The sequence below is a fragment of the Danio rerio genome, chromosome 13 (genome assembly GCF_052040795.2).
Source record: "Danio rerio strain M-AB ecotype USA chromosome 13, GRCz13ab, whole genome shotgun sequence".
Lineage (NCBI taxonomy): Eukaryota > Metazoa > Chordata > Actinopteri > Cypriniformes > Danionidae > Danio > Danio rerio.
This window is the reverse complement of record NC_141033.1, coordinates 9221286-9235101: the sequence shown is the minus strand read 5'-3', so window position 1 is coordinate 9235101 and position 13816 is coordinate 9221286. Positions and strand designations below refer to the sequence as shown.

The 13816-nt window shown below is 37.7% G+C and overlaps 3 protein-coding genes across 4 annotated transcripts in view; all 3 read left to right on the top strand.

The window, feature by feature from the left end:
- The first annotated feature begins 5929 nt into the window (after nucleotides 1-5929).
- On the top strand, nucleotides 5930-8531 carry LOC147840994 (uncharacterized). The gene is made up of 4 exons (XM_087279928.1): nucleotides 5930-5979; nucleotides 6076-8157; nucleotides 8298-8420; nucleotides 8497-8531. The coding sequence occupies exons 2-4, from the start codon at nucleotides 6165-6167 to the stop codon at nucleotides 8529-8531; spliced, it is 2151 nt and encodes a 716-aa protein (XP_087136054.1). The 5' UTR covers nucleotides 5930-5979; nucleotides 6076-6164.
- Nucleotides 8532-8556: 25 nt separating this feature from the next.
- On the top strand, nucleotides 8557-10658 carry LOC147840993 (uncharacterized). Its single transcript, XM_087279927.1, has one exon. It carries the CDS (start codon nucleotides 8634-8636, stop codon nucleotides 10656-10658), a length of 2025 nt encoding a protein of 674 aa, XP_087136053.1. The 5' UTR covers nucleotides 8557-8633.
- A 1080-nt stretch (nucleotides 10659-11738) lies between these two features.
- Nucleotides 11739-13816, top strand: part of si:ch73-105b23.6 — a 33670-nt gene continuing 31592 nt past the window's right edge. For both annotated transcript variants that reach the window (XM_087278813.1, XM_087278812.1), the window contains exons 1-3: nucleotides 11739-11867; nucleotides 12010-12177; nucleotides 12678-12857. In XM_087278813.1, the coding sequence (XP_087134939.1) occupies nucleotides 11841-11867; nucleotides 12010-12177; nucleotides 12678-12857 (375 nt within the window). In that variant the 5' untranslated portion in view covers nucleotides 11739-11840. The remainder of the gene's footprint in view (nucleotides 11868-12009; nucleotides 12178-12677; nucleotides 12858-13816) is intronic.

The following is a 13816-nucleotide window of genomic DNA, read 5'->3' as shown; positions in this document are numbered from 1 at the left end:
TTAAATGGTTTGAGTTATCTTAACTTAAATCATTTCCAGACCTCCTTGCCTTAGCCTACAGAGTGCATTACAATAAGAAATCGCTTTATTTATTTATTATACATTGAGACAATATAATTGTTGTATATTTGTTTGTACGTATATAGCCATTATATTTTGTATAATTTAGAAATGAACCCAACTGTACCAGCTTAGCTTCAATATTTCACTTGCTGCAGTAAATTCAGTGTCACCCTTGTCTTGCACATAGGAGAGGCACCATTTTAGGGGTATGTGTGTCCCAATCCTCTTAAGCTGTGAGGCACTGGCCTGGGGTAAGGTGAAGGGCCAAAAAATGGCCATTAATAAGGATTTTTACTACAAAGAGCATCTGATTTATTACATTCATAAGGTGTTAATGTACCGATCATGATCTTCAAAGAAATGTTTGAAAGGAAAAAACCCTGCTAAATGTCATAAGTCCCTTAATAACCCTAGGAAAATATTACACAATATATTTTAAATTCTGATACCCTTCCCTGATGACTTGACAGAATCAGTCTGTCAGAAATGTCTGACAGGGAAATATTAGGTTGTCTGAACAGTATAATATGCTAGAGAATCCAGGTAAATCTATACATCTAGATAAAGTTAGAGCTAGCTTTCACTTAAAGTCAGCTTAAAGATGACTTTTCTTGCATATTATGAAACTTTGGTCATTCGTATAAAACTTCAATGTGAGTAACATGTTACTAAAGTGGAGTGAATGAAACCTAACTGGCCAGTGCATAATCTTATTACCCCATTAAGTCAAGGTCTGTATCCATCCATCGCTGGTAGTAATAATTATCTATTTGTGCACAAGGTAAAGGAATTCTTTTCTTTTTTTGTATCAGACTTTATTTTACACCCAGAGGCAAGTTAAAGCCCAGTGGGAGTACTAAACTTAATAGAAGAGCGAAACATAATCATAGGAATATATGGGTGTTCCCTGTTATTCTGGTTTAGGATGTCTTTGGTGCAGAGATGGGTCATTGTGCTTTGTACCAGGAAGAACTTGGGGAAAAATAATCCACAGAGAAGGGAAATCACACATTTTCTGAAGCCTGAGACATACCCACTCTAATGTCTTGTAGGAAAACGGGCATCTGTGAGATATGCTGTGAGTACTGTCAATTTGATCTTTTAGTTTAAATGTCTTGTTAATTAATTTACAGGGATGCAGTGTAAAGTAATACAATATTTAATACAATCTGTAAGTTACCACTTATATGCATTTCCAGATAAGTGAGGAAATTATGAAATACCATTACCAATTTAAAGACTTTAGGTACCTACAGTTGAAGTCAGAATTATTAGCCCCCTTCGAATTTTCTTCTTCTTTTTAAAATATTTTCTATATGGTGTGTAACAGAGCGAGAAAATTTTCACAGTATGTCTGATAATATTTTTTCTTCTGGAAAAAGTCTTATTTGTTTGATTTCAACTACATTAAAAGCAGTTTCAAATTTTAAAACACAATTTTACCACAAGATGTTTTTTATCAGCAGGATGTGAATATTTGAAACAAAATACCAGTGATAGTAGGGAATTATAATAGCATTAGGAACATTAAAGAAAGGTTTTATCCAGAACCTAAAAATGTTCGCAGGCTGTCCATCAGCTAGTGTCGTGCAAAATATCACATTGCCACTGCACATATCCTTGCTTGGCTGAATTGCTGTGATTGCTTGTTGAGATCTGAATTTACTAGTACAACTGCAAATAAACCCGAGAAGAAAAAAATAATATTAACAAAAGTAATAATACTCACCCAAAATCCTCTAAATTGTAAAGAAAACCTTGTCAGCTCTCTGTTACTCTCTCAAAACCATTTAAGACATCAGCTGCAACATTCTGTTAAACTGTTGATAATATTTTTTCTTCTGGAAAAAGTCTTATTTGTTTCATTTCACCTACATTAAAAGCAGTTTTTAATTTTTAAAACACCATTTTAGGGACAAAATTATTAGCCCTTTAAGCTATATTTTTTCTCGATAACCTACAGAACAAACCATCGTTATACAATAACTTGCCTAATTACCCTAACCTGCCTAGTGAACCTAATTAACCCAGTTTAGTCTTTAAATGCCACTTTAAGCTGTATAGAAGTGTCTTGAAAAATATCTAGTCAAATATTATTTACTGTCATCATGGCAAAGATAAAATAAATCAGTTGTTAGAAATGAGTTATAAAAACTATTATCTTTAGAAATGTGTTAAAAAAATCTTCCCTCTGTTAAACAGAAAATGGGGAAAAAATAAACAAGCGGTGTAATAATTCAGGGGGGCTAATAATTCTGATTTCAACTGTATACGTTCTTTTAAGATAGAAAATGAAATCTTTAGGTAACCTTTTAAACTCTACTGCTCTATTGGTAACCTGTGTGCATTTATTTTTGAGAGAGTGAGATCAAGATTTACATTTGATTAACAGAAACAGTTTATGTTCTTAATGTTTTCCTTTATGCTCTGAATTCTGAATTAAAATTGATGTATTGGTATAGGGGAAGATCTCCAAATAGTTTCAATAAATATATTCTAAAAAAAAAAAAGTCAAACACAACTATTAAGGAAAAGAGTTTAAATAAGATTTTAAATAAGATTTTAATCCACAGTTTGTTTAGATTTGACACAAACTTTTTGTATTTTAGTCTGATTATGATTCCATAGAAATCAAAGTGTCTATTGGGATAGGATGTTTAACCATGATGTGATTGAGAGAAGGATGTTCTTTCCAGTAGTGATTAGCAAGAGACATGTTTTGTCATAATTTGATTCTGGTGCGAAAAACAGGTTTTTCTAGAATTCTGACAGACAAAGGCTGAATCTGACCCAGAGTCAGATAAAACATTCAGCACGTAACCAAGTCAGAGATCATGGTATATTGACATATATTTTTTCCTATTCAGGACAAAAGCCAATGCTTACTTTAATTACCAAACTTGAGAAAACTTCTTTGTCTTTCAGTCCGTTTTTATTTTTTTATTTTGTTGACACCAGTCATTACTAGAAATAGAACTTTTCAAACATAATCAAGCAAATGAATTAACAAAACTTTAGGGTGTTGTTCTATGATTAGAAATGGTATAATCTAAAACGTACTTTAGGTTAAATCACTGTAAAGGGAACATTGACAGAGATGGATAGATTTAATGGAGTAAATTGCTTCTAGAGAAGGACGCATTGGCGTTCTTAGGTTTTTTTTGAGTTATTTATGTTGGAGGTAGATATCCTATGAACATATCCACCCCTTTTTTAAAGTGTAGTGTGTGTGTGTGTGTGTGTGTGTGTGTGTGTGGGGTGGGGGGTACTTCCCCCGTCACTTTTAGAGACAGACCATTAAGATTAATATTTATATGAAAGTAAATTTTTGGATCTCATAGCTGTCCCCTCACTTTTAAAATGTCCACTGTGTGTTACTGTGTACAGTAATGACCCTGCAGGTAACCTTACCACTCATACAATTATCCCCCACACTTTTTGAGACAGATCATTTAGATTAATATTTATAGCCATTATAATTTATATCGAGGGTAGCCAACCCTGTACCTGGAGAGCTACCTTCCTGCAGGTTTCAGTTGCAACCCATATTAAACACACATGCCTGTAATTATCACGTGGTGTTCAGGCCCTAATTATTTGTTTAAGGTGTGTTTGATCAGGGTAGCAACTGAAATCTGCAGGAAGGTGGCTTTCTGGGAACAGGGTTGGCCACCCCTGATTTATATGAACGTAAACTTTTGGATCTCATACAGCTGTCCCCCCCACTTTTAAAATGTCCACTACGCCCCTGCGTACAGTAATGACCCAGGTAACCTTATTACTCACACCATTATAGGCTTATTATTATTATTATCTTCATATTCACAATTACATTAAGATTGTTTATGAGTTTCATTTTTTAAGGCATTCTTTACATATTTAAACAAAAATTTAAACTTATTCCTTTCTACCCATTATTTTCTGGTTTAGTTATCTTACGTTTAAAGGGCCTTTATACCAGAACTTCTGGTGTACTCACTGATTCATTTGACATCAGGTTTGTCTGGGGTTTGTTGATCTGAAGAATGTCTTATTTTTATTTATTTTTTTACCTGAGGCACATACAGTAGTAGTTCATGCAATTCTGCTTACAGTATTTATTGTACATTTTTGTGTTTGTACTGTGTATTCATTACAGCTGTCCTTAACTAAAGATTTTCTGTCGCCCATTAGTCATTCATTGAAGCCATTAGCCATCTCAGGCTGAAAAGTCTTAAGAGAATAATGTTGAAAATGGTAACAATGACACAGTCAGGATAAAGGACAAGGCTTAAATATAAACATCTAATGAAAAAATACTGTTATGAAAAATAATAAGTCAATACTTTAAATGAAACATCAGATGAAACATAAGTTTTAGCTTCAATTGGTTGCAAAATAAAAAGCATTTTCACATTATTATTTAATGTATTATTTCATATAAATAGACTTTTTGTTTGACAACCAATTAAAACTAAAACTTATTTGAATAAATACAATGTGGGCTAACAGTGTATACATAAACATTACAAAAATATAAGCAATTATAAATGATGGTCTCTATCATCATTTTCTCAACTTTTTTCATTTTATGAGAAAGCGATACAAGTTTGCCTACACATTGTTGGGAAGAAGTGAGATCTGTCTTATTTGCAATGAACCTGGCCTTAAATTAAATTCAATCCAATGGAGTAGTTGTAGAAGGGATGGAGTGATGATATGATCGATTTTCTTCTCTTTAATATTATGGACAGGTCGATTTGCCAGATACGCTTAACAATCTTTCACTGAGGGCAGTGGCGCAAAAAGGGGGTATGCAGTATACGCGACGCATAGGGGCGCCACACATGGGGGGCGCCATTGTGCCAAAACTATTATTGTAATTATCCATATTAAAAGTTTCTAATAATAAACATTAATAAATACATTTTTGTTAATGCTTATTTAGCATTTTATACCGTATAATATTACATTTTATTAAATAAAAAAATCATTCTCCCCATTTTTCATACCATATACATGTTTTTATGAATTTATTATGCATCATATTGATTCATCAGACCTTTTGGTAACTTTTTCTCAAAACTATTTTAATTTTAGCTACAAACAAAGTTTACCCATAAGATTTTAATAAAATAGAAAACTTCGGGCAGTTTGTCTGCGTTTGTTTTTTACACTAAACAGTTTACAGTCTTTTTTATGTTTCTTAGTGAGAGGTGTAATAGCCGTTTCAGTCAATTGTTCATGCAAAGACAGACCTTACACCTCTCACAGAGAAGTAATTGCAAAGTTCTTTTGCCCTTTACGACTCCCATGTCTATCATTTTGTTTTGCCGAATGTAGTACAAAAAGTCCAAAAGCAAAGCAAGTTAAGGTGCTATAATCATTTATATAATTATCATACTGTATAATCAAAGCACAGTTACACTGCTGGCTATCAGGTTGCAATTCCACATCGCACAAACACTTTGGTGGACACGAGCACTGACTGCGCCTCTTGCTATGTGACTAACTTTGTTGACCAAGTCTGTTCTGGTTTACTATCCACTGGTTGACTGTTAGGGGGCAGCCATGGCATTCTTGTATTTTCTCAAAAGTACATGTTCAAGCCCTTTTCAACTTCGAGCACTAGCCCCTTGAATGGTCTCTGCATGGTAATGCTAACAGCAGACAGTCATCGGTTCTTTTGAACCTTTGCAATACATCTGGAACAATTAGATAGATTGTTCCAATCTGTCACTGCCATTTTCAAAATACATTTCAAGACACACACAGACACACTAGCAGCATTATGGATGTGATGTGCCACTATTCCAATATGTCTTTTTAGCTTTCTGTTGTGGTTATTTTTTGGTCAATAGTTGTTGATCATCTCTTGTAGGAATCTGCTGCTGTACCTACTGTGCCTGTGTACTCTGCTCAAGTACACAACTGCAGGTTAGAAACACATCCTATTTCAGTGACTTATGCTTGAATGACTTAAGAGAAACGTATTACCATATTACCCAAGTCTTATCAATTCTGTCTACACAGTTGCAGAGCTCAGTGACTGTACAGCTGGCGGGACCATATGCCATACTAATGCAGACTGCTTCAAAACACGTGATGATAAGTTTGTCTGCATGTGCCAAATGGGGTACAGGGGCACAGGAGTGCAATGCCAGGACATTGATGAGTGTACTACTGGTCTACACAGCTGCCATGCAAAAGCAGTCTGCACTAACACTCTTGGTAGTTATACCTGTTCATGTCAAAATGGATATTCTGGCGATGGATTCCAATGCCAAGATATCAATGAGTGTCAAACTAATAATGGTGACTGCCATGCCAATGCACTTTGCACCAACAAAGATGGAGGAAGAGACTGCAGCTGCAGGTCTGGTTTCAGTGGAAACGGATTTCAGTGTACGGATGATAATGAGTGTGCAAGACCAGGAATCTGCCACTGGAATGCCACTTGCACCAACAACCCTGGTTCCTACGTGTGCACGTGCAACTCTGGCTATAAAGGAAATGGAAATTATCTCTGCCTAGATGTAGATGAGTGTTCAGAGACACCTGGTGTGTGCTCTGCTTTATTGGGATATAAAGGTTGCAAGAACCTGCAAGGAACCTACACCTGCCTCTGTAACAGCGGCTATCAAAGCAATGGACAGACATGTGTGGACATCAATGAATGTGAAATCAACTTCTGCAGCCCCTTTGCTAATTGTACTAACTTGCCAGGCTCATATCGATGCACCTGTCCTGAAGGATTTAATGGAAATGGCTTGGCATGTGTAGACATCAATGAGTGTGATAGAAAGAACAGCTGTGACCCCAATGCATTATGTACAAATCTGCTTGGAAGCTACAAATGTTCCTGCCGCTCTGGGTTCCTGGGTATTGGTACAAAGTGCACTGACATTAATGAATGTGCCACCGATAACATTTGCCCAGCCGTTGCTGCATGTGTCAACACAGCAGGTTCATTCTTCTGTGACTGTGGTCAAGGGTATAACTTTACTCAAAATCAGTGTGTAGATTTGAATGAATGTGCCATAGGACTTTGCAGTCCTTATGCTTCTTGTGAAAACATGCCTGGTTCATACAAATGCTCGTGCATAGCTGGTTTCAAAGGTGATGGACTTGTATGCGAAGACGTGGATGAGTGCGTCACAGAAAAGCGATGCCATGTTAATGCACTCTGTATAAATTCACCAGGGAAATACAACTGCAGCTGCATGGTGGGATATACAGGCAATGGTGTGTCGCAGTGCACAGATATAAATGAGTGTCTTGTTGATAATGGTGGCTGCAAAAACAGAGCAACATGTTCCAACAGTAAGGGGTCTTATTCTTGCATTTGCCCCTCAGGCTTTCGGCTAGTCAATCATACCACCTGCCAGGACATAGATGAATGTCAGCTTCCTGAAAAGGTTTGTGGCACCAACGAGCAGTGCACCAACCTGGAAGGATCATATTCATGCCAGTGTAAAGCAGGTTTCAGTCGAATCATTGATGACTTCTGCTCTGATATTAACGAATGTGACATTCAGAAACCTTGTCATCAAAATGCCACATGCTTGAATTTGGTAGGCTCCTACTCATGTACCTGCAAAAGTGGCTTCAAGGGTAATGGTGTAACATGCGAAGACATAAATGAATGTGCACTTGGTGGTATATGCCATCTACATGCTAATTGCTACAATTATATTGGGGAATACTTGTGTGTATGCCACCAGGGTTTTACAGGTGATGGTGTCACCTGTACAGATGTAGATGAATGTTATGTTTCAAATGCTACTTGCCCAGGAATCTCTGTATGTGTCAATTCGTTGGGAGCATATGTCTGTTCATGTCTGAACGGGACAGTAGCATACAACAACACCTGTGTCTTCCCTAGTCTTGAATGTGATCCTGCCTGCCATCCGCATGGACTCTGCCATCCCTCACCTTCTGGCTTTCAATGTGTGTGTGATGTTGGATTCAAGGGGGATGGACTCACTTGCTCAGACATTGATGAATGTGAAGAGAATGTGTGCATAGAGAAAGAGACACAATGTGTCAATAATCCAGGCTCTTTTGAATGCACATGCAAAGAGGGCTATTCTTTCAATGGAACCAAATGCACAGGTAGGTGCATTTTTAATTAATTATTTATTATTAATTATTTTTTTATTAAACATTTAGCCTGAAAAGTATCTTGAATGCACCGTAAACCAATAAAGGAAAAAGGTCTATTGAGTCAAAAATGATATCTCTCAATCTTTCAGATTTGGATGAATGTGAATCTGGAGTCAGCAACTGCAGCAAGTTTGCACAGTGTGTCAATACAGTTGGAAGTCACCTGTGCTTCTGTCTCAGTGGCTTCACTGGTGATGGAAAAAACTGCTCTGGTAAGTCTCTCTTCCTTTTCGAAATTCTTTTGTGCACGCCTTTGCTTGCTTGAAGACTTTTTTCTTAGTCTTTTAGGGATTGTTTTCCTCACCCTGTCCCATTTTGGATGACTTATAGACATTAATGAGTGCCACTTCCAAAATGGAGGATGCCATCCAGTTGCAAGCTGCACTAACTCCCCTGGATCCTTCAAGTGCACCTGTCCGCTTGGCATGACCGGGTCTGGGTTTGATTGTCAGGATGTGGACGAATGCAACGCAAACTCAACTTTGCCTCATAACTGCAGTCTCCTCTCCACATGCCATAACACAGAGGGTTCCTACATTTGCAAGTGCATGGAGGGATACTGGGGAGATGGGTTTACTTGTAGTGATCTGGATGAGTGCTTTCCACCTTCAATCTGTGGGAACAACATGACCTGTCAAAACTTCCCTGGAACATTTACCTGCACATGCACCCTTGGTTTGGTCTATGATCTGGGTACCTGTGTGACTGAGAAGGACTGTAAGAATGCAACTAATGCATGCAACATCTATGCTGAGTGCAAAAACGTCCATGGGTCAAACTATTGCTCTTGCATGAAAGGATTCCATGGAAATGGTAGAGACTGCAAGGATTTAGATGAATGTTCACAAATAGGAGCTTGCCCAAATTTGTCCAACTGTTTTAACACAGAAGGATCATTTCATTGTGACTGCTTGCAAGGTTACCAGTACAATGGGACACACTGTGATGACATAAATGAGTGTAGTGTAGGAAACTTTAGTTGCCCTGTCAACAGCACTTGCTACAATGAAGTTGGAGGGTATAATTGTTCATGTAACAATGGTTTCATCTACTCCTACAACTCTATGTGTTTGGATGTTGATGAATGTGCCACAGGGAAAGCACAGTGCCCAAATGCCTCAAACTGCCACAATACCGTGGGATCGTATTCTTGTGAGTGCTGGGATGGGTATATAGGCAATCAGACAATCTGCGAAGATGTCAATGAATGCCTGAACAATTCTAGGTGTTCAGACCACAGTATCTGTGTTAACACCCTAGGTTCATTTATGTGCCTTTGCGATGATGGATTCACCCTTAATGGTACCAGTGATACCCAATGTGAGGACATAGATGAGTGCTCAAACCCAGACAATGGGTCAATCTGCACTAATGGGACCTGCCTAAACACAATTGGCTCCTTTGGCTGTGTTTGTGATATGGGATTCAGGAGCAATGGAACTAGCTGTTTTGACATAGATGAGTGTTCAGGATCACAGAATGAATCGATATGTCAACTCCACTCTACATGTTCCAACATCCCTGGGTCTTATAAATGTCACTGTGACTCAGGTTTCCTGCTTAACAGAACAGAATGTCAAGACATTGATGAATGCCTTGCAGATGACAGTCCCTGCACTGCCAACTCTGTATGTATAAACTCAGTTGGGTCTTTCCGTTGTCTTTGTGCATCTGGTTTTAAGGAGGACGGACTAAAGTGTACAGATATCAATGAATGCCTTTCAAATGGAACCTATCGTCCTGATCAGGTTTGCATCAACAAACCTGGATCATACCTGTGCTCCTGTCCACCAGGACATCAAGAGGAAAGTGGTAACTGCGTCGACAACAATGAATGTGCAAATAACACTACCTGCCACCCTCTGGCGAGATGCTGGAACACAGTGGGGACTTTCACATGCCAATGTCGCTTAGGTTACGTTGGGAATGGGACATACTGTAAAGACATTGATGAGTGTTCCACTTCTTCCTCACGTTGCCACAAGTCAAGCAAATGCATCAATACCCCAGGGTCTTATGTATGTGTGTGTGCAGCAGGTTTTGTTGCATTAGGTTCTGTTTGCGTAGATCTTGATGAGTGTCAGGCCAATAGAGGTATATGCCATCCTGCTGCCACATGCTACAACTCCATAGGTGGGTTTCAATGCCAATGTGGCAATGGTTGGGATGCCTCAGTTGGAAATGGACGTGGAATGGGTGGATGCATAGACCAGAATGAGTGTCTCTCACCCAATGTGTGTTATAGAAACAGAACCTGCACCAATTTCATAGGATCGTACAGCTGTGCCTGCTCTCCCAGAGATACCCACTGTTCACAGCTATCACTGATGGGTGGGCTATTATATTACATTTGTGAAATATTATGTGTGTTAAATAATACATCAATATTTAGTTTTAATATGCAGTATTTACATAAATTCTGGAATAACATGATGCAGACTCAAGGCTGATTTATACTTCTGCGTCAAGCGCACACGTATGCTATGGAGCTGCCTACGTGTTGACGCATAGCCCTACACTGTGGCCGTCAGCTGGCTGATGCGCACCTCTCAAAAAATTTAACTACACGTTGCAACGACACGTAGTGCAAGCTTTGTGATTGGTCGGGTTGGTAGCGTTGACGAGTCTGGGCGGGATCGAGAGCTGCGCGAGCCCGATGAATCGATTGTTTACAAGTGTGGAGTCCCGTAAAGGAGCTCCAGATGAAAAGTTTTGTTTTGTGTTTACCTCATGGTTAAAGTTGTTGCACGTCCGCCAGTTCCTGCCTCAAAATGAGCGAGTTTGAGCCACTTGTACATTAAGTAAGCGTTCAGAAAAAGCAAAACACTAGCGAAGAAACTCCACAAAGAGCAACATTAACACCTCACTGCCAACTAGCGTTTCGGAAGTGTTATTGCAGAACAACAGAAACAGCTCGCAGAAGTATGAATACATTGCATGCGCCGTAGGTCATGCCGATCACTTGACGCAGAAGTATAAACCAGGCTTTATGTGACATGATGGCTACAATCATATCAGGATCTCCTCTTGATATTGCTGTTTAACATTGATTTGTGACTGCCATTTCAATATTATATAAATATCCAATGCAATCTCACAGCAACTTTTTGATTTAGTTGCTAATTTGTATGAATTCGTACGATCTAATTCATACATTTTAGTATGATTTGCTCATCACCCAATGACGGTTGGGGTTAGGGGTGGGGTTGGATGCCAAGCCTCCTTTTTAAAATCGTACATTTTCGTACGACTGAACTCGACAAATTTTTACGAATTAGCCATTAAACTGACAAAATGTAAATACTTACGTTTCCTTGTGAGATCAAGTTGGAATATAATAAAGTAAATAAACAAAAACTTAGAATAAACTTTACTCCATTCCAGACATGAAACAGCAAAATTTTATTGTACAAAGGTCAAACTATTGAAAAATTTTGTGATCAGAAGGTGCAGATTGTTTTTGTGTCCATCAAACAACAGTGGCTAACCAAGCATTTTGGTTGCGTTTTGTATATACTTTCACAGAAAGTGACCTGTATCCATTTGGAGAGGAAGCAGGTGATGCCAAGTTAACAATAACAACGGCAGATGGAATTTCTCCATACATCTTACCTCCTACAGGCTTCCTATTCATGGGCAAACAATATGAACGACTATTAGTAAGCATGCACAAATAACTGTTCACATTTTAATGACAATTCAAAGATGAATGAATTTGAATTTGGTAAACTATTGTACCATAAATACATTGTAACTATAGGAAACTGTGTTTAAGTTAATAGAGTCTTGATTTATTTTTAGTTTTCAGATAATGGCCTGGTGCAGTTTCAGTCAGTCAATGAGAATGAAAAACTGTTGCTCCCTGCTCCAATCCCAAAGGGGTTTCATGGTAATGAAAGCCTGCCTATGTTAGCAGTGTTCTGGGATGACGCAGACCTTACACTTGGGGATGGAAAACTGCTATACCAGGTTAGTTTCACAAATACATAATGTCAACTAATCGTATGGTCTTGTTTCTACTATAATGTTGAGGGAACCACACAACTAAAGTGTTTAAAGTCTGTAAACTAAAGCAGACATTAATCAAACAGTCTACTAATACTTAAGAGAACCTTCAAAATAACACAGTTTATTTACTTTTTAATTTGAATCCAGTGGGTTAATCTGATTTTAAGGAGATATGCTAGTTAAATATTTGAAATTTGATTTCAGGTTGTATATACAGTAGTTCCACCCTGTGTAAGACAATATTTTGACAAGGCTAAAAGAATGCATTGTTTAAACTTCAATACTAAATTAAGACTCTATCCACTTCTCATATATACAAAGTGTATATATTTCTGTATATGCCTATTAAAAATGAGATTAAATTTATATTTTTAAATGACAAATATTTAAGTTTCTCTTGCTTCATATTTTCGTATGAATTATGGAAATCTTGGTAAGCATTTTCCTTTTCTGTCCAACAGGAATACAGTTTCCCCAATGTACCTGATATCTATGCTTTGACAGTGTTTAACAGAACAGCACAAGACGTTAGCAGATTTGAGTCTCAAAGGGGCAAACCCCCGTTTACTCCTATTTGGATACTGAAAATCACATGGGATCATGTTTTACCGGTATCCTATCAAAAGATCAACTTGTCTGAGGTGAGTGCTTGATGACTGAACACTAAGCATGTTAAAGTATTATTAAGATACAATTAATAGTATTTGCTAATGCAGACACCACCATTTCTATTATTAAAATTGTTCATAATTTGAGTCAGGTATGACATTACAAACTAAAGTTAACATTAAGTTTTATACTTTTAATAATTTTTAGTATTTTTTATTTTTACTTCAATTGGGTAAGGTAAATTGTCCGTAGTGTATGAGTGTGAGTGAGTGTGTATGGATGTTTCCAGAGATGGGTTGCAGCTTGAAGGGCATCCGCTGCGTAACATGCTGGATAAGTTTGCGGTTCATTCCGCTGTGGCGACCCCTGATTAATAAAGAGACGAAAATAAAATAGGCCTAAATAAATGAATTTTTACTTTATTAAATACCTAAACAACATACTGTACCCTGGAAACAAGCCTGGGCTAATTTTTGGGCCCCCAGTGGCCATGAGCAGCACACTGGAAACACTCACTAAGCCCACACCTAGCCCACACCTTTGTTGTCAATGCTACTAGAAATGATTGTGTTTTACAGTTACTCTATCCCCTCGGCCATTTACATATATTTTCCATCTATTACAAATAAAGGAGGACACGGTGGCTCAGTGGTTAGGTTGCTGGTTGATAAGTTGGTGGTTCATTCCGCAGTGGCGATCTCTGATGAATGAAGGGATTAAGCAGAAGGAAAATGAATAAATGAATGAAAGATGTTTAACAGAGCAAGCAAATTGTCACAGTATTTCCTATAATTTTTTTTCTTCTAGACAAAGTCTTATTTGTTTTATTTTGGCTAGAATAAAAACAAATTATGTCGATATTATTAGCCCTAGCTTGCTGATTCAAATGATCTTTTCAGAGTGTATGTCTAGTAAATGATTCACTTATCTGATCCATGTGGAGTTCAGCAGGTGAATGTGATTTCGTATGTTTTATCTTGTACTATCATGA

Bases quoted from the DNA above. Each gene is read 5' to 3' on its own strand.
- LOC147840994 (XM_087279928.1), top strand. From the start codon at position 6,165: ATGTGCCAAATGGGGTACAGGGGCACAGGAGTGCAATGCCAGGACATT. The intron at 8,158-8,297 runs GTAGGTGCATTT...TCAATCTTTCAG, and splicing joins CAATGGAACCAAATGCACAG to ATTTGGATGAATGTGAATCT. The intron at 8,421-8,496 runs GTAAGTCTCTCT...TTAGTCTTTTAG, and splicing joins TGATGGAAAAAACTGCTCTG to GGATTGTTTTCCTCACCCTG.
- LOC147840993 (XM_087279927.1), top strand. From the start codon at position 8,634: ATGACCGGGTCTGGGTTTGATTGTCAGGATGTGGACGAATGCAACGCA.